This window comes from Epinephelus lanceolatus, chromosome 13 (assembly GCF_041903045.1).
Source record: "Epinephelus lanceolatus isolate andai-2023 chromosome 13, ASM4190304v1, whole genome shotgun sequence".
Taxonomy (NCBI): Eukaryota; Metazoa; Chordata; class Actinopteri; order Perciformes; family Serranidae; genus Epinephelus; species Epinephelus lanceolatus.
Genome location: NC_135746.1, coordinates 34,702,253 through 34,722,356, shown reverse-complemented (window position 1 = coordinate 34,722,356; position 20,104 = coordinate 34,702,253). Strand labels below are relative to the sequence as shown.

Here is a 20,104-nt window from a genome sequence, read left to right as displayed (position 1 = left end):
CTTTTGTGAGGATGATGATGGCTTTGATCAGCAACAGTTGGAACTCTGACTGCGTATTACATATGGAAACGCTGTTACACGTGAATGAACTGCTTAGATTTTGCTGTCGTCAGATGGATTCAGTTGTGTATGAGCAGGACTCCAGCTGTGGCACTGAGACGAGAGCAGGAGAGCGGCTTTTTGTAGTTCACTACCATCGCCAGGCATGAGCAGTGCTGTGTAGCGTTGTGTGTGTGGTATTCTAGTCACGTGCTATCATGTGTTGAAGCTCTACCAGCTGTGTGTGTCCTCTGCAGTTTGCACATACACAACAAAGGCATTCCTGTTTTTGTTGCTTTTGATTTGAATTTTGACTTTAAATGTAAAATTGATTGTTTGAAACCTTCTAGATAACTTATTTGGTAGTATTAGGCATTAGCATGTAGTTTTCTCACACACTTAGCCGACACATTGTGTGTGTGTGTACATTTGTATGATCGTCTCACCTGTGCTTTTATCCTAATATGGTTTTTCTCTTGACATGTAAGAGTATATTGTAACTCGTTTAATAAAACTGAGGAACAAAAAAAGCAGAGTTTGTTTTGTTTCTTGCCTCTGGTGGCTGCACAGCACTGTCACCGTGAGGCCTGCAGTTTCACAGCTGCATGTTTGGACAGAAAGACCAGCAACAGTACGGACAAAAAGATGGACGATTTACCGTGGGCCGCTGAGAGGAAAAACCTTACCTTCATCAGTTAAGAATAAGAAAATGTGTCCACTACATATGTCATTTTATTGTGCTTCCATGCCGGCTACAGCCTCGGCCAGATGCATTATGTTTTTAGGCTGTCAGTCTGTCAATCCATCCCATACACGTTAACGTGATATCTCAAGAAGACCTTGAGAAAATTTCTTCAAATTTGGCAATGTCCACTTGGACTCAACAATCAACTTATTAGATTTTGGTGGTCAAAGGTCAAGGTCACTGTGGCCTCGTCTGTCTCATTCTTGTGAACGCATATCTAAACATCTTGAGTTTTTTCCCCCCAAATTCAGCACAAATATCCACTTTGACTCAGCAATAAAGTCATTAGATTTTGGTGGTCAAAGGTCAAGGTCGCTATGACCTTACACCCCTCATTCTCGTGTATGCAATATTTCAAACACACTATGAGGGAATTTCTTCAAATTTGGCACAAATATTCACTTTGACTAAATAAGGAAGTGATTAGATTTTGCTGGTCAAAGGTCAGGGTCACTGTGACCTCGTTTTGTGACCTCTTGTGAGCGAGTTATCTTAAGAACACCTTGAAGAAATGTCTTTAAATTTTGCACAAACAGCCACTTGGATTCAAGAATAAAATGATTGCAATTTGATGGTCAAAGGTCAAGGTCACTGTGACCTCACAAAACATGTTTTTAGCCATAACTCAAGAATTGTTACGCTACCTATGACAGGATTTCACACAAATGTCCAATAGGATACAATCATTAAGTAATGATGCTGCATATCCAAATCGTCAAAGGTCAACTTCACTGCGACATCATAAAAAAACAAAACGAACGAACCGTATCTTTGAACCGGCTCTTCAAAATGAACGAGAGCCAAAGAACTGGCTCTCACAAGTGAACGAGAAATCCCATCACTATCAGGAAGATAGTGAATTGGTGACACTACTCTTGGGTGTCCACCTTGAAACTGTGCCAGGGGGAAGATGTGTGTGAAGCATCCGTGTTTTCACAGACACAGATGTAAACTGTAAGATAAACTTGACTGGTTGGTTCACAGAGGCATACGTAATCAATTCCAATTATGTTTGCAGATAAATAGCAGTAGGGAAATTGGGGCCATTTCCTCAGTAAACAGTACCTGGTCCTTATGAAAAGTCTTTAAAGCGTGACATGTGGATCATTGTTTTTGACTATGCCTAAGATATTTCATGAAGGCAGCAGGAGATGTGCTTTGTTTTGCACTACATGAAAAAGGAATAGCTGAACATACTAGTGAAACAATGAGTAACAGGAAACTTTGTGGGTGTGCATCTGATTTCCCATCGCTGGTCCCCCTGTTTTTTGTCCTTTGTAAGCAGCCATCAAACATTTAAAAGATAATGGGTGGTCAATATTTACATTTTACTCCATATATTTCATTTTATATATACTGTTGGATGGAATCCTGGAAGAAATTGATGAAATGAATAACATTTTGTGAAAGGCTGTTACATCATGATCCTTAAAGGTCTAGTGTGTAGGATTTAGTGCCATGTAGTGGTGAAGTTGCACAACTGTAACTTCTCCCTTGTGCCAAGCGTGTGGGAAAACTAAAGAAGGTGATGTGAAGACATAAAAATGCATATGATTCTATCTAGAGCCAGTGTTTGGTTTGTCCATTCTGGGCTACTGTAGAATAACATGGCCAACACCATGGAAAAGGACCTGCTCCATATATAAACTAAGAGCTCATTGTAAGGTAACAAAAACACAATTCTTAATATCATTGATTGTAAACTAATGAAAACATGGTTAGGAAATCTATATACCATTTCTACTAATATATCCCCCTGAATCCTACACACTTAAAGTAAACTTCACAATATTTTTTGATGCAGTTTTTAATTTATACATGCATAATTTGCATGATTTAGCCAATAAACTTCACACAAGAGAGGCTGTCTGACTCTGGTCCTTGGGGTGGGGTTTGTTGCAGCACCCTCAGCACGTTTCCTACCTGTGGTTGAGAGGGTTTGAAAAGAACTTCACTTCTATTGTAGCTTTTTTCCCCTTTTTTTTAAAACATATTTAAAAAGTTGAATATATGCATAAATGTAATTAAAGAGTGGAACATTTTGACATCTGAATGGTTTCTGTAACTGAAAGTATGCAGAAGTAGCAGCTGACCGAAAAATGTATGCAAGAGGAATTAATCATCCGTTACCTTTTGGGACCTTTATTTTGAAAATACAGCCTACTCTTGGATGTCACAGTAAGGACCTGTTAGTGCCTGGAGACATTTGTTTTGAAAATCCAGCATTCAACACAGTCCCTCATGAGTTTTTTTGTCCATAGTCTGTGGATTTTTATTTTGAAAATCCATCCTAATCGGAGAAGTCCTAACTAAAAAAGACCAATCACAGACAAGATGATAAAACAGCACTCAAATGGACATTTATAAAGGATGAATGATTGCAGAGCTGTTGTCCTAGACTGCACCAGTTTTTCCCTAGATCATAGTGTCTCAAAGTGTGGCCTGTGGGCCAGTGGCGGCCCTCAGAAACATTCTGTGCGGCCCCTGAACTTGAAATGAAATAAATGCAATGACAAACATACACCGTAGCATTTGCTTTATTGTAACTGCAAAGCTTTGCAACAATGACAGACAGCTCGTAGGATGCAGGCAGGTCACAGAGAAGTCATGACGTCTGTGGCCATGCACAGTAAACTATAAACCGAATCAGGCGTATTAAGAGTGGCTCTACCAGAAGAAATGGAGAAAGGATGCAGGCACTTCTATATCAGTGAAGAGAGACAGGAGAGGACGTTCCCTTTGTCACAACATGAACATATTGAGGCGAGTCAATACCATGAGAGTGAAATCATTTACAGTTGTGAGAACAGGGCTCTGAGTTCAGCTCACGCACTAAACATCTCTCAGTTCTCGGTTGTTTTCACTTACTGAACAGGAAGCTTGGAGGAAACTGAAGGAACAACTGGGCGCTGTAACAAAATGTGTTCCTTTAAAACATGATGAACTTTTTCATTCTTGAAAACTGGGACATGTCTTGTTACTTTTCAAGTATGTTGATAAAGGTGATTTAAACTGAGAACATAGGATAACTTGACGCACATATTTTCTTAGTGCAGTCTTTGCTGGACGGAAGCATCACCTGCTGAACATTAATGCAGCCCCACACACACACAAGTCGAGATATTTTCCATATCTAAGAAATGTTTAAAGGTTTAGCTTTCAAATTTACAACAATATGCCTTAAAGGAGCAGTACACTGGATTTAGTGGCATCTAGCAGTAAGACTGCTTTTGGTTTGTCCGGCAGGCCCCCAGGAAGTGTGCTGGGCTTTCAAGCCAATTTTTGTAGTTGCCAAATAGTGTAATTACAACTTCCGAGTCCATAATGTGATGCACTGGGGCCCAAGAAGCCTTTTTGCCATAGACTTAGATTGTGAAAAACTGGATACAATTTTTGAGACTTACAACTGCCACAAAATGACTTGTCTCACCCGTAGGGATTTGATCCATTCAATAACACTTCTAACACTAATTAACTTTTGGAATGCAGCAACGCGCACCTCATGTCACGTGATGAGGGACAACCAATCATAGCCAACAGATATTTTCCCTTTCTTCCGTAAACATAAGTCTGTGGTGAATATGAGGGAGACGTTGATCATTCTCGTGCAGGGATACTCAAGGCTTTACATCTGTCCAAAAGACATAATCTTAGGCCCACTACACACTCAAAGAACACCAGGAAGAAGATCAGCTCTGCACTTGGGATTACAGTCAAGTAGGCTGTAATACAGTGCTGGTTATGGTTGCTTAGAAACCTCAGAAACAACCTAGGCAGTTGGCAAGACTAGCACCCAGCACCCAACCTGGCATTTTCCAGGTGGTTAAGGACGCGGCAGGTATCCCAACCAAATGGGTGCAACACGGCAAACCAGCTCCCTGTGGAGATATGAACAGCTCATTCCACAATAACAAAAACACAAGTCTTATTTCCAGGTGATCCAAATCCTCCACACTGCTCCTTTAAGTATTGTATGTTGTTGTTGTTCTGAGGAAGTGCAACCATCAATCATCTACTTCATAATGTCTGTCTGATTTCACTCTGTCAGACCACTGAGGGATGTGCAAATAGCTTTCAATAATCTGATGTTTGACAGGTCAGTGAACAATCTTTAGTTTAGATTTTGTCCCAGTTCTCCAGAATGGCACTTTCATTAACCTAATGGACCAAAAGTCAATTTCTCCGGTCTGAACTCAAAGAGAAGCCCCGGTTGAACACAACACTATCTGAGGAATGTTGCTTAATGAAGAGTCTCAGCTCTGTGGACAGAAATGTAGCAAAAGATAAAACAAAAAAAAACAAAACAATCCAACAAAAAAATCAGAATAAATACATTTTCACAAGTACGTACGAAGGTTCGGTGTGTTAATACGGGTTGGTGAGGACGCCTCCTCACTGACTGAAGAGAAGATGAGACCGGAGAAGATTAAGCTGTGCTGGGAATCCAGGGCCTATTGTCTGGTGCTTATATGAGCCACAGTTTGTGCATACTGTGTCATCTATACATTTTAGAGAATTGCATTGAAGAAAACATTCAAGTCATGGAAATAAAGATCTCTTATAATCTAAAAAACAGGTTTCACTATCAGACACATGCCAGAAAAGCTTGTTTACGCTTCTGAGCTCTCATCCGCCTCTGCTCACTTTCCATGTCATGAATTCATTCTCATAATAAGTCGTTCTACTACTATGAATGGGTAAAAGAGAGTGACAATTTTCCAGGGATAGACGCGAGAACTGTGATGATGAGATACTTCAAGCTGTAGTTATGCCAAAAATGTATTGGTATCGCAAAAAAACACAAAGCTATTTGTTGGGGTTTTGTGTTTTGGTACACTTCCCATCATGCTTTGGGTGATGTAAACAGGAAGTATAATGTTGCCAACAAGTACAGATATTGCCATGGCAATAATCACTTGATTATCATTGTTGATACAAAAGAAAAAAAGTTATCTGAAGATATGCAGATCATCTTATTCTATGATTTCTTAGGGGTTTATGGATGTTTATTCTTAAAGGGACAGTTCACCCTGAAATCAAAAACACTTCGCCAGTCGTATCACCGTGCAGAAGGAAGCAAGCGTCTACTGCTAGCTAACGTTACAGCTTAGCTGTGGAGGATGCCGTTAGTGTTTTCATGTTCTGTCATGTTCACGAGTCTCTCGTTGATGAGTAGATGCACTCTTCCTTCTTCTTCCTTAATGGGTGTAGATTGGCAAAATAAAAAAATAGCTCCTACATGAAGCTGCTCACAACAAGGTCTGTGGATTATCTTGAGTAACCAGGTCATGATTTCCAGAAAGAGACATTGCTGTTGAGTTTTTAATTTTATTTTTTTGGTGCTTTGAGCACCACAAGCTGAGTGCCATCTAGTTCCATTATATTGGAAAGCAGGCAGACATTTCTATGGCTGATATCGCCAACACTCTGCAACTCACACCAAAACAATTTAGACTAATAAATAGCACTATGGGTAAGAAGAAAAAATTGTATTTTTGATTTTTGGGTGAACTGTCCCTTTAATGTACACATAGAGATACTGTATACAGCATGTGTACGATGTGTGTTCTCTTTTGACAGAGTAACCATTTTTTCCACACAGATTGCATCTGTTAGGTTCAAAGGGTTAATAACCTGCCAGAGGTTGATAAACTATTATTGTTATATTTGATGAAAATGTGGCTTCTTTCTGTGACTCAAATGTTCTCTTCAATGCAAAAGTCTTAAAATGTATAAATGTGTACATGGTACAAACTGCAGCTGTTCTTCCACCAGCCTGGTGCTTTTCGTCACTTCTCTTACACACACACCTCAGGTCACAGAGGTGCGCGCACATTAACACACAATGTCAGTATTGTCTGGAGGATGGAGGTGAACCAACATCACTGCCACACCAGTTCCCTTCCTGCTCACACTTTGTCCAGCAGGGTGGAGTCGGCCTCCACTGCAGGAGGACTCAGTTCACACAGGTAGAAGAGCGTGTCGGCACTGGCCTCCGCCTCCGTCAGAGGCTCCAGGCGGATCAGGGAGCTGCGAGCCAGCTGCTTCGACTCCAGGCTGTTTTCAAGCAGCTCTGAGGGTGGCTCGTCCTCCACAGAAGCACTGCAGCTGGAAGAGGGCTGGAGGTGGGTGTTATAGGAGGAGGCGGCGCTGCTGCTGCTGCCGCCGCCGGCCAGCTCCAGCTCTGGATGAGAAATACAGCCATCGAGGAAAGCCAGCAAGGGGCAGGAGGTGTACTGGATCAACTGCTTGTCTGAACACAAGACACAGTGCGTCAGCCTGGACTGTATCCAATCTAACACACCTTCATGAATGTATTCACTTCCTTTGATATTTTGTTGAATCCTTTCATAGCCAGACTCCACTGACAAAACCAGTCATTTTACCTGGCTGGATCCGGGAGCTGCTGGTCTACGGCTGCCTCCATCAGCTAGTTTGTTTGTGTTATTGTGTGACTTTGGTGAATCTGACCTGTCTGAGCATGCTCTACTCACCTGTGTTGGCTTCCTCTGTCTTGCCTCTGTTTAACTGTGTGGGGTTCTCTTTGGAGGAAATACTTTCCTGAACACACACACACACACACACACAGAGGAAATGAGTTAAAAAATAGCTTCAAGCACAACAAAACATAACACACAATATTAAAAATACAGAGGTGGATTAAAGGATGGATTTATCTTTCTTACACACATGGCCATATGTACATTAAAAGAGTAACTGGTCACCAAAATCATTCCTTCTGTCCATACTGGTCCTAAGTAAATCCCTTACTTATGTGGTTTTATAACCAGTTCTGCCATGTTGCCTTGTGGGGAAGTGTCTGTTCAGTGTCTGTACAGTGTGATACAAGTGTGTTGAAGTGATACTTATTTCTATAATGAAAACAGTTTATCAAAGTTGCCAGTAAGCACAATGCTCCCTCAGTGCCCAGAAAGAAGATTTTTTTCTGTCTTTGATACTTGGAGTACTGTCTGCTCAGAATAAATGAGAATAAACAGATCGTTATGGACTTGTCTTTTTTCCCCACTCAGACTGAACCGTGACATCTGTGTACCCTGTTATGAGTGGTATGTTTGTCAGCTTATCCACAGTGCTGAAATAAAAACCATTAGAAATGTCATGTTGTTGATCAGGTGAGTGTTCTTTGGTTTAGTGTGTAAGTGATGTTGTTTTACCTCTAGTGCGTCAATGCCAAACTGTTTTCCAAAAACCAGGGCCTGGAAGTCCTCCAGACTGCAGTCAATACTGTCCAGATAGTCCATCAGCTCCATCCTGACAACACACACACACACACACACACACACACACGGTGTGAGGCAGTCTTACTACTATGGTTCATATCATTATGTATTTTGCAACAACCACAGCATAAACAACTGTAAAATAGAAGTTAAGAAAAACCAAATACTATGGGTCAGAATCCCTCTCATGTCACCAGGCATGATGGTTTTAGGAGGATGAACAAAGGCTATATCAGCTTAAATAAGGTTTGGCTTTCTCATTAACTTTTATCACTTCTTTAAAATTTAATTTCTTTGTTTTTGTACAAAATTATAATCTTACTACGTAATGATGGAAACTCTGTCTGTTCCACATTTTTCTTGTCACTGACTTAGTCAATCCATGTGAAATTTGGCACAGTGGTAGAGGGTCATGGGAGGATGTGAATGAAGCAATATTACATCAATTGGCCAAAGGGGGCGCTATAGCAACCGATTGAAATTGCAAACTTTGAATGGGCATGTCTCATGCCCCGTATGTCGTAGAGACATGAAACTTTGCACAGAGATGCCTCTCCTCATGAGGAACAAATCTGCCTCAAGAACCTATAACTTCCGGTTATATACATTTTCCGCCATTTTGCATTTTTTGAAAAACACTTAAAATCGATCTTTTCCTAGGAAGTTTGACCGATCTGCATGAAACTCGGTGAACATAATCTAGGGACCAATATCTAAAGTTCCCTCTTGGCAAAAGTTGGAAAACTTACTAAAACTGAACTTCTATAAGGCAATGAATAATGCGGAGGGCGTGGCTCATCACATAAAGGTGTATAACATCTCAAGGGTTTCACCGATCACCACGCAACTTTGTAGGCATATGACCACACATAATCTGAGGGGACCCCTCCATTATTGACCCCATCAAACAAAACGAGGGCGCTAGAGAGCTAATTTCTTATCTAGGCCTAACCCCCATTTTGATTTTTACTAAAGTTGGTAGATATGTAGAACAGGACACCTCAAGGTGACTGGAGAAATTGAACTCTAATTGGCAACTGGGTGGCGCTATAACAACAGAAAAATGCTTAAAAACGGCTAAAATGCGACCAATCACTGTGGCTCCCCCTGTGGATGAATGTTTTTGTTTTTTTTCAAATTTTTGGTATGACTAAGTCATGGTATGGTATGCTGTACATAATCACGGAAACTGTCAGTGTGTCATTCTGTCAGTCAGTCATTCTGTCTGTCCCACGTTTTTCTACTCACTGACGTGGTCAATCTATGTGAAACTGCACATAGGCATTGAGGATTGGCATAGGTAGAAGGTGACAAAGCTACCAATGGGTATGGACTAGTTTATAAGAAAAGGCAAAAGAATGATTAGAAAAAGAATAAAAGAATTATACTGTGGTTGGCACTTACTTGCCCAGCAAGTTGATGTTCTGTGATATTGCTCCGTTCTCGTTCAGTATGGAGTCCATCATCTTGACGGGGTCCTCGAAATTCAGGCCTGAGAGTTTATTGAGCTGCACGGCGCTGCTGGTTGGTCCACTGCCATCTGAAGCGCTGCTCCTCTGGCTGTCGTCTGCTGCTGCTGCAGCTGCTGCTGCTACTGCTGACACACAATCCTCTGTCTGTTTGATGTCATCTGTGCGGGTGGTGCTCACCTCCGTCTCAGCTGGAAGCACCGCACAGCTGTCCAACTCTACTTCCACGATTTCTACATCACTGAGGGAGAACAGTTTCAAACAGCATTACATTAAGAGAGATACTGCTGACTATTTGATGTCAACTTATTCAGAGGTTTTGTAGTAATGAGATCCCCTCTCACTGCTTTTGCATTTATGGATGCACTGCATCAAACACACCTTTAGAAGTTCTACATCTTTTGCCATGAATTCATAATCTGATGAGTTTTGTGGGGGCCAAAACTTTAGTTTGATGTACTGATTCAATAAATGTGTTGAATCAATATAACAGATGGAATATATGGAGCTCCTCTCTTATACACCTGCTTAAGAAATACTAGGTGTGCAAGTTTTTCCCTAACTTATTCAAAAGTAACTATACATATAGAAAGCCTTGTTACTCGGAGCTAAACTGAATTGACAAGTTAGACATAATCATGAGCTGTATTTTGCTTGAGGGAATGGGAATCTTTCTCACAACAACTTGCTATTTTACTAGGCATCAAAACACTAATAGTTGACTCAGGAGAGCATCGTTGCAAAACAGAAACTTTCCATCTGTCTTAAGTTCAGACCAAAGATTCATAACGAAACAAGCTGGAACATACAACTACCTGCAATGCGTCGTTTTGCAACGTTCTAAAAGCTGCCGGTTCACACCAATGCAACTAGATGAGACGGTGTATCATCACTATGCAACAACTATCTGTAAGCACCGTCTAACACCGGCACACCATGAGGACAAAAACAGAGAGCTCGGTGGGAACGAAGGAACTGCCACATCAAGCCAGCACGCCGTCTGCCATCATTTTGACTTGACCAGCTGACCTCGCTACAAGCTGATTTGCTGTTGGAACAGGTGAAGTGCTTTACATTCTAAAACCAGCCACCAACGATTTGACCAACAGAGTTGCAGGTGAGTCAAGCTCAGATTAGCCAATTCGCACTGCTGCAACTTTTGCCTGCAATGTTCTACAACAGTCTAGTCTCGTTACGAATCTTTGGTCTGAACTGGGCTTTACAGGTGTTCGCCTCATGTAGAACATGTGGCAGTCTGAAGGCATAACAGTGACTGTCACCTAATCAAGGAGTCAAAGGTAAATAGTCTTACCCTTGCTCGTAGGCTCTGGGTGACTCCTCTGTGATCTCAGCTCCCACCTCGGCATCATTGTCAGTCACGTCACAGATTATGACGTCATCTGACATCTCAGAGCTCTTCACACCACTCAGACTGCTGACAGACGACTAAACAGGACGCACAGTCAAAAGCTGGACTTCAAAAAGTTTTTCCTCAGAACTATTCTCATACAACACATCACCTATTCAATATCATCAATTCAACAGCAAAAAAAAAAAAGAATACTGGTTGACAAGTGTCCAGCAAAGGTAATACTTACTGAATACCATGTCTAGATGTCACTATGTACTAGTCTTGGGTGGTATTACTGTAGGCGATATCATGCTATTTAGAAATCCTGATGGCATGATTTTTAATACTGTCAAAAATACAGACGCTTCTCTTCTTATTTAACTCATATAGAGAGGCTGGACTGACGATGCATTGTGTACAGTCCACATCACGCGCCGTCACAGGTCAGTCTCTACTGGTGGAACAGGCAACTAAGCTGATAGATATGAGGAATGGGGATAACGTTACAGGACTGTAAACAGCAGCGAGAGACTGCAGGGTAAAACAAAATATTTTCACATCTAACTTCTCGAATTAAGGTTTTATTTCAGCCAAACCAGAGGTGGTGATTGTTGTGGACTAACTAACCAAACAACTACCAAGACTAACTAAGACAGTTTTGCTGAGCTTTGTTTCTACTGAGTTTAAATGAAGTGTGTTTTAGGATGGGTTAACAAGGCAGTTCAGGTAGTCTGAGTTCGGTGCGCGGTTGTATTTCTCTGTTTAGTAAGGAAAATAGATACAAGAATATTTCCTTTCTTGACATGTTGTGAATTTATTGTTTATTTATTAGACTGAAAAACACAGTTTGTATAACGCAGCGTCACACAAAAACCGTCATATACCGTATACCCTGGTGAAATTTCAGAGGGTATGAAAAAATAGATACCACCCAAGCCTACAAGGCACTGCGATTCACTGACCTGTTCCACACACACTTTGTCATCATACATCTGATGAATGTATTTGGGCTTCTTTCCATTGCTGTTCATGAGAACTGGCCTGTTAAAAGAACGAGAACACGTCAACAAATCATTAGTTCATACAAAATAGAATTTACATTATGATAGTGCTGAAACTGAATTGTGATCGTGTGAGCTACCAAATTCACACCACAATGTTAGATAATATATAAAATCTGCCAGTGTTATGCTGCCATACCATAACTTTGACGGCTCTCTGTATTTCATAAGGTGACTACTTTGGTACTGGCTTACTGGGAACACTCACCCATTAATTATCAGTACTGACCATCGATGCTGCTCTAACAGGTGCAGGGACTGTAAATTTGGAGGGTCAGTCATTTAAAGGAGCAGTAACACAGCGTGAACTCACCTTTTGCGTTTTAAATTCAGGATGCGATTGTTCTGTACCAATGTGACGATGAAGTGTACCAGCTGAAAAGAGAAGAGTCATGATTTAGCAGAAAACGCAAAAGGGTTAGCAGCTCAGATGCCAACGATGAACTTAACACCTGCTGACTGTGGTTACATTAGCCCTCATCACATAATCAAAGATGGTTCTACTGGGTGGGATGCACTATTCACAAAAGTAGCTGAAAATGCTCATGATGACTAAAGCAGGAGACATGCATAGTGTATAAATACTCTAAAAAAATGGGGCTGACACCTTGTGGTCAGTTGGTCTATTGGCTGGTCGATATGCTCATGTCCAAATCTCACTGGTTGGACAATTGCTGGTGTTTCTTACACAAGGTCGTGTGTCCACCAAAGCATTTTTTCTGGTTGAAAATGCTATGCGCTCTTCTGAAAACACCCAACAGGTAGCAATTTAGGGTGTTTGTTGGTGCAGTGTTTTTTTGGTTGCATCTGTTTGATCTGGATGAAAGTAAGGCTGAAGCATGTATGGAGAGAGGACAAATGAGCACTGCTGGTCACACAGACCAGAAAAAAATGCCATAAGTGCAGCGCTCAGCACAGAATAGATGCTCAGTGTCTCATCATGGTGCTGTGATTGTAGCATAGCGTAAATTCGGATGTCCAATTGCAACACTTGCATCAGTGGGGAAGAAAAACAACGCTTTGGTGGACACATAACGCTACCAGGTAGAGTGCACTGTGGCAGATTTAGTTCTAGAGATAGAGTGTAGATGTTTTTCCTCATTGACTGATAGACTGGTTAAAGAGAAGACAGAAACCAAGATTCTTCTTGGCTGATTGGAGCCCTGCTAATCTGTCACTGTTTAGATAACAAACATTCTTCTGTTCAATGAACTGTGAAGTGATTCAACTACCCCAACAAACTGCAACTTTCTTTCAGAAAAAATGGTGTCATGCATGTGATAACGTCCTGATAGTATAAACTGATAGGTCCAGGAAGTGCTCACCTTTTTGATGAGCTGTTGTTGGTGGGCATGTTTCTGTCTCAGATCTGAGATCTCCCTCCACAGAGCTTCATTCTCCCTGAACAACAAAACAAAGACAACTTTGAGCTTCATTCTCATTTTTGTTAAATGACAATCTTCAGTGTTAATGCAGGAATTAGTTTCTGATATGTCATCAGGAAAGTGTTCACTCAACGCCAATGCTGGAGTAGTTGTGGTGGTGGTGCATTGATGTGATGCCCTGCACAGAGCTTTACACTAACCTCTTGAGTGTTGCCAGCCTGACGTCCATGTTCTCCTGTTTGCTGTGAACACTCTGAACACTCGCCAAGATCTTGGTCAGGTCTTCTTGTCGAATCTTGTTTTCCTCTGGCCGAGTGTTAGAAACCTGAATAAAAGGCACTGGGATCAGTGTGCAAGGTTTCTGTGCGTAACGATTGTTTTTTGGATGACAGATTAGGCCTCAATACATACACACACGCAGTGGAGCAGAAGGGAGACAGGTGAAGTGGGGATAACATTTTTGGTACTGGTTACAAGCAAGCTAGGTAGCGAATGACATTATGCTAATGTGCTGACAGATTCTGTGTTTTCAGCTAATCTAAATCAGAGAATATTCAGTTTAAAACTGATACTGATGCTGTTTTACCCATATTGATCTCTCTGAAATTTTGAAAGTGATATAATGTAGGCCTTGTGTGTTTGATGTTGAGTGTGTTCTCCGCCTTTTGTATTCTGCATTGCTTATCAGCAACTGGTCATATGGTGAGGTAAGAGGCAATTTGGCTTCATGTGCTTGATATGCAGTTAAAGCACCAGTCATAATTTTGTTTTAATGATAAGCCAGCTCCTGGATTTTGCTTCTGGTGTTCTGCACCACTGTTTTGATCTAATGGATGTAATTTGGTGTTGTCGGGTTTTGAGTGTTTTTTGAGTCATAAAGTCAAGGTAAGGCATTTTTTTTTGGTAATGCCAGGATTCACTGAGTCTTTGGCTACATTTTAAATGATTAATTCTGTTGACAACTGAATGTGGAGATGGCTCCACCTTACCTTCCTTTTGATGTTCTCCAGCAGGTTGTCCTGTCCATGTTTGAAGTAGGGGTGCTGAAACTCCACTGGACCGTCTCTCTCCTGTTTCACAATGCCTGTGTCAATGTGCATCACTTTACGGAATCCATCTGCAGACACACACACACACGTACACATGCACACACATAGAGGTAAACAGATTTGAAAACATTACACAACAACAATAACCAGACCCTCCAACATTTATGTACATACATACAAATGTATTTAAGGGTACTCAGTATCTAGTCAGCACAAGATATCCTAATGTAGAGCTATCTTTGCTACAGTGGTAGCATAGAGCTTATAGTGGTATGAAACTGAGAAGGTGATGATGTGTAATGTACACTGATACAGTGGCATGCAAAGGTTTGGGCATCCCCAGTCAAAATCAATTTTACTGTGAATAGTTAAGTGAGTAGGAGACGGACTGATCTGCAAAATACATGAAGTTAGAGATGAAAGATGCTTTTCAACACTTGAAACAAGATCAGTGTGTTACTTTTGTTTTGTACAATTTCAGAGTGAACAAAAGGAAAGGAGCACCATGCAAAAGTTTGGGCACCCCAAGACATTTGAGCTCTCAGACAATGACTGTTAGGGCTATGGATTGCTCACAGTCATTTTTAAGAAAGGCCAGGTGATGCAAATTTCAAAGCTTTATAAACACTCTTGACTCCTGAAACCTTGTCCCAACAATCAGCAGCCACGGACTCCTCTAAACAGCTGCCTAGCACTCTGAAAACTAAAATAACTGATGCCCACAAAGCATGTCTGCAACAATTAGTCGACTAATTGACTATTAAAATAATCAGTGACTATTTTAGTAGTCGACTAATCGGTTTGAGTCTTTTTTCATAGAAAAGTACTATAAAAGTACCCCAAAATACTCTTACTGCAGCTTCTTACGTTCAGATATTGGCAGCTTAACACACTCTCCCATGACGGTGAACTAAAACCCTTTGGCGTGAGTACGAAACAAGACATTAGATGACATAATTTTGGGGTTTGGGAGAGACAGACAGACATTTTTCAACATTTCAACACATTTTTCTATAAAATGATTAGTCGACTAATCGAAGAAATAATCGACAGATTAGTTGACAGTGAAAATAATCGTTAGTGGCAGCCCTACCACAAAGCAGGAGAAGGCAATACGAATACAGCAAAGTGCTTTCAGGTAACCAATTCCTCAGTTTTTCTAATGTAATATTAAAAAATGACAGTTAACAGGGACTGTGGAGGTCAAGTTGAGGTCTGGAAGACCAAGAAAACTTTCCTGGAGGTCGGAGGATTGACAGGCAAATCAAAACCCTTTCTGGCTGCAAAAGACCTGCAGGAAGATTTATCAGACTCTGGAAGAGTGGTGCACTGTTCTACTGTGCAGTGACACCTATATAAAAATTTGACCTTCATGTAAGAGTCACCAGAAGAAAACCTTTCCTTTGTCCTCACCACAAAAATCAGCGACAGCAGTTTACAAAGAAATATCTAAACAAGCCTGATGCTTTGTGCCGAATTTCCTGTCCAACTGTTGAGCGCGGGCGTGGATGGATCATGCTTTGGGCTTGTGTTGCAGCCAGTGGCACAGGAACATTTCACAGGTAGAGTGAAGAATGGATTCAATTTCAGCAAATTCTGGAAGCAAACATCACACCATCTGTAAAAAAGCTGAAGTTGAAGAGAGGATGGCTTCTACAACAGGACAATGATCCTACACACACCTAAAATTCCACAGTGGACTACCTCAAGAGGAGCCAGCTGAAGGTTTTGCCGAGGCTCTCACAGTCCCCCGACCTAAATATCATTTAGAATCTGTGGATAGACCTCAAAAAGCAGTGCATGCAAGATGGCCCAAGAATCCCACAGAGCTAGAAGCCTTTTATAAAAGAAGAGTGGGTGAAAATCCTCCAAACAAAAACCGAAAGACTCTTAGCTGGCTACAAAAATCATTTAAAAGCTGTGACACTTGCCACAAGGAGTGCTGCTAAGTATGCATGTAGGGTGCCCAAACTTTTGCTTCAGGCCCTTTTCCTTTTTTGTTATTTTGAAACTGTAAAAGACTTAGTTAAAAAGTAATCTGCTTAAAAAATTTGAAGAAATGTGTCCTCTTTAACTTCATGCCTTTTAGAGATCAGTTCATCTTCTACTTAGTTAACCATTAACAGTAAACAAAATTTTGAGTATGGGTGCCCAAACTTCTGCATGCCACTGTATTTTTGTATTATCTTGTATTTGGTCTCCCAGAGGGATTGTCAAGAACGAAATAATAGAAACAATGTTTGGTATAGTGCAATATGACACTATCAAAGTGTCTTAGAACCTCTCGAATACAGTGTCAACAACAACTGCAGATGATTTGCATTGGACTGAATTACACGGAACAGCGTACTTTCTGTTCAAGCAATATGATGGTGTGTACCATGAGACCATATATTGTAAATTAGTCACTTTGACATATTGTTTACACCATGGTAACTATCACTTAAGCATTTCTCATTGTATTTGACTTTTTTGTACAGTTATTCAAACTGCTAAATAGGACTGCTTTATGTCAATATTAGGTTTGTGCATTTGTGTGATGAAGTGATTTCATTTGTCAGGTGCTTAATTCACTGGATTATCTTGAAACGTTCTTCAACATCCCTGTGTAGTTGTTTCTCAAATAATTTTGAAGAAACTTTACATCATGATATCTATAAATATAGCAAAATAAAATCACATATCCACCTTACTCCTAGCCCCCATGATCCCTTACGTGAATTATGTCTGCGACTTCTGGCGTTGAACCGAAACTGGAAATTTCCAATGGTAACAGTTTGTTTACAGTACTCTGTTCTTCTTTCCAAGAGCAATTGGGAAATAAAAGGTGGAACACACCAACTGTTACAGCTCAGACTGGATTATGTGATCATAACTGCCATCTCTGACAGCCATCTCAAAGCACTGTTTGTTTTTCCATTTTCAACCAAGCACGCTAGCAATTAGCTTGCCTTGCTCCGTTAAAATATTGTTAAATTTAACATGGCCCAAGCTAGGTTAAGGTAAACATCTGCTCCTTCAAGATTTCTGATGACTTATTAAGAGATACTAACACATTCGGCAAATATTTAATATAATTCAGCATTAAGCTCCATGTAAAGTGAATAAATGCGATGTTCTAATAATTCTGATTTAATATTTTTTCGATGTCTCGTGAAACTCTTTTAGTTCTCATATCAATGGTACCTTTAGCAACAGGAACAATCCCTTTTTGTTCTGGTTAAATGTTCAACACACAGTTGCTGAAGACAAAACTTTAGCTTAGACTGGTTGTTAGTTGTTACAGACACCGACAGTACAACAGGTACCAGAGCTCCGCAAAGACATTTTAGAAAATGCTAGGTTAACATTAGTTAAATATTTTTAAAAAATAACATCAGTATTTGCTAAACTGAAGGCAAATAACTTTTGAAAAGAACCAGCGTTGGTGGTTAGCCACCAAGAGTAGCCACCGGGACAAACCGCAAACAGTCTATGGGACTAACTAGCTTACTGCTACTTCCACTATCTCACTGTAAGTTGCGTCCATAATCATTAATACAGTAGTGCCCTCAGGAATAAGGTGGATACTGTGATAAAGGATTTCATCCATATTGCCCTCCGCTGTGAAATCATGTAAATTTGGTCTCATGTAATGCATAAACTGTGGAGCACAGTTAATGGATTTGAACATTGCTTTAATTATAGGTAATATTGAACATTTTTGCTACACTGTGATATATATCTGTGTCAGGTCATACGTACTGCAAAGCTCTACCTCTGGCTGCCATTATTCAGTCACTTTAAAATCACCCTTAATCACATATTTAAAGCCAAACCAGAGAGTCAGCACCGGACCTCTCAACTGTGAATCCTGCTGATGATTAGAAAGTAACTCCGTCCAAGAGATGATTAAATGTTTGCACTGTGCCTTGTGGTTACCACGGTTAGCATGGCATTTGCCTGTGCATCTATCCAGCTCTGATTTACACTAAATAAACTCTGATTCTACAGCTGCAGGGAAAATAATTGGCAACTATTTTGATAGCAATTAAATTTGTGTTGTTCTTTTCACGTAAAAATGTCAAACGTTTGCTCATACCATAAGCAATTATAAGACCCATTTCTCACATTTGATAGACAAAATGAATTGATCAGTCAATTAAATAATTTGCACATTCTTTGATAGTGAAAATAATCAGTAGTCACAGCCCTACCTGGATCCTTCACTGCTGTTTGGCTAGATGTGGAAGTAGGTCAGTGCTAGGACAATCACCTGCTGGGCTGGTTAACTGCTTATCATCGTTGCATTAACACCAGATCTGACAGTACTGGTTTTCTGGGTAATGTGTCACTATGTAGCAGCCATTTTGGTTATGAGTGTGGCTGCAGACAAACCCAGCAAAGCCAGAATCAAACAGCTCTATCCAGCAGACACCTTGAGCCACCGTAAAATCACTGCACAAACCACTAACACAAAGTGGGACAAAGCGATGGATGCAGACTTACACATGTTGAGCTGCCTGATGAAACTTGCCATGTTGTTGTGCTTGAAGAACTTGGGCAGGATCTCCTTGGCAAAGTGCTGCTCATCCAACACCAGGAAACTGTTGCCCTCCTGAGAACAATAAGCAGCAGTACCATGACAGTCAGAGGACCACTGATCTATTTTAGTCTAATTTCACTTCACGCTCCTAAACTGTGCACGCATGCACACACGCACGCACGCGCGCGCGCACACACACACACACACACACACAAGTAGCTTTATGGTGACTCGGTGCCAAAAATTTAGAGAGGAACTGATGCTGGCATGACGCAGAGACTGGATTTGGCTTAGTTACGTTATGCTAGCTAGCCAGCAGGTAACGTTACACAATGAAGGGGAATAACTAGCTAGCGTAACTAACTAGCGTAAAATGGGAGGTTGTTGAACCCTGCGTGTTCATTGTTATTGGCGTGGCGTGGCGAGGTGCTGTACATGCTAGGTTAACTCAAGGCTAATCTCACAGGCTAGCTGTTTTTCTGCTCAGCGTTAACGTTAGCTTTAATAACTGCCACGCTAGCTAACGGTTTCCAGCTGTAGCGTTACCTGACTCCAGCAGATGAATTCATTGGTGTCTGCATCCTCGACTAGCGTCCACAGCTTGGTGAGGAAAGCCGGGACGTTGGAGTTGTGTTTCATCTCGCGAATTAAAAGAAAACAACACCTTGACTGAACAGCTGGCCAAGTCTGTTGCTCTGAGGAAAAACACCAAAGGCTTACTACTTCCGGTTCCGGTGAACGCCAGCGGATTGGTCGACACTTGTTTTTACGTAAGACTCCTCACGTGGAGCTCCATGCAAACAAAAAGATAGTTGGCACACTTTATTCAAAATAAAGAGGTCAGACATTTACTTAATCTAAAGACTGGAGATGAATCAGTGTGCAGAAACATACAGAGATGGACTCTTAATAAACTGACACAAATATTTTGAGTGGGCCCCTGTGTATTTGTTGTTGCCATGTATGGAAAGGAATTTATCTCCATGTTGCATGTGTGACATCGACAGCCTGTGTGTGTATGTGTAATCTGTAAATATGAAACACCTTCCACAAATACACAAACTGATTTGTAACCTCACAATATTATTTTGCAAATATAAACAGGTCTGCAAATACACAAATATGGAGATAGATTAGTCTCAAATGTATTTGTGTGAGGAGATTGACAATCAGCTATGTGTAATCTGTAAATATAAAACAACTTCCACAAATACAGAAAAAAGATTTGTAAACTCACAT

The 20,104-nt window shown here is 40.8% G+C and overlaps 1 protein-coding gene across 1 annotated transcript; it reads right to left on the bottom strand.

Moving 5' to 3' along the window:
- Positions 1-3,305: 3,305 nt before the first annotated feature.
- Positions 3,306-19,597, bottom strand: hsf2 (heat shock transcription factor 2). Its single transcript, XM_033647887.2, has 12 exons — positions 19,412-19,597; positions 18,829-18,937; positions 14,281-14,408; positions 13,492-13,616; positions 13,232-13,307; positions 12,220-12,281; positions 11,808-11,886; positions 10,807-10,940; positions 9,430-9,735; positions 7,960-8,056; positions 7,279-7,345; positions 3,306-7,037 (listed from the first exon to the last, which is right to left on the bottom strand). The coding sequence occupies exons 1-12, from the start codon at positions 19,502-19,504 to the stop codon at positions 6,694-6,696; spliced, it is 1,620 nt and encodes a 539-aa protein (XP_033503778.1). The 5' UTR covers positions 19,505-19,597; the 3' UTR covers positions 3,306-6,693.
- Positions 19,598-20,104: the final 507 nt, after the last annotated feature.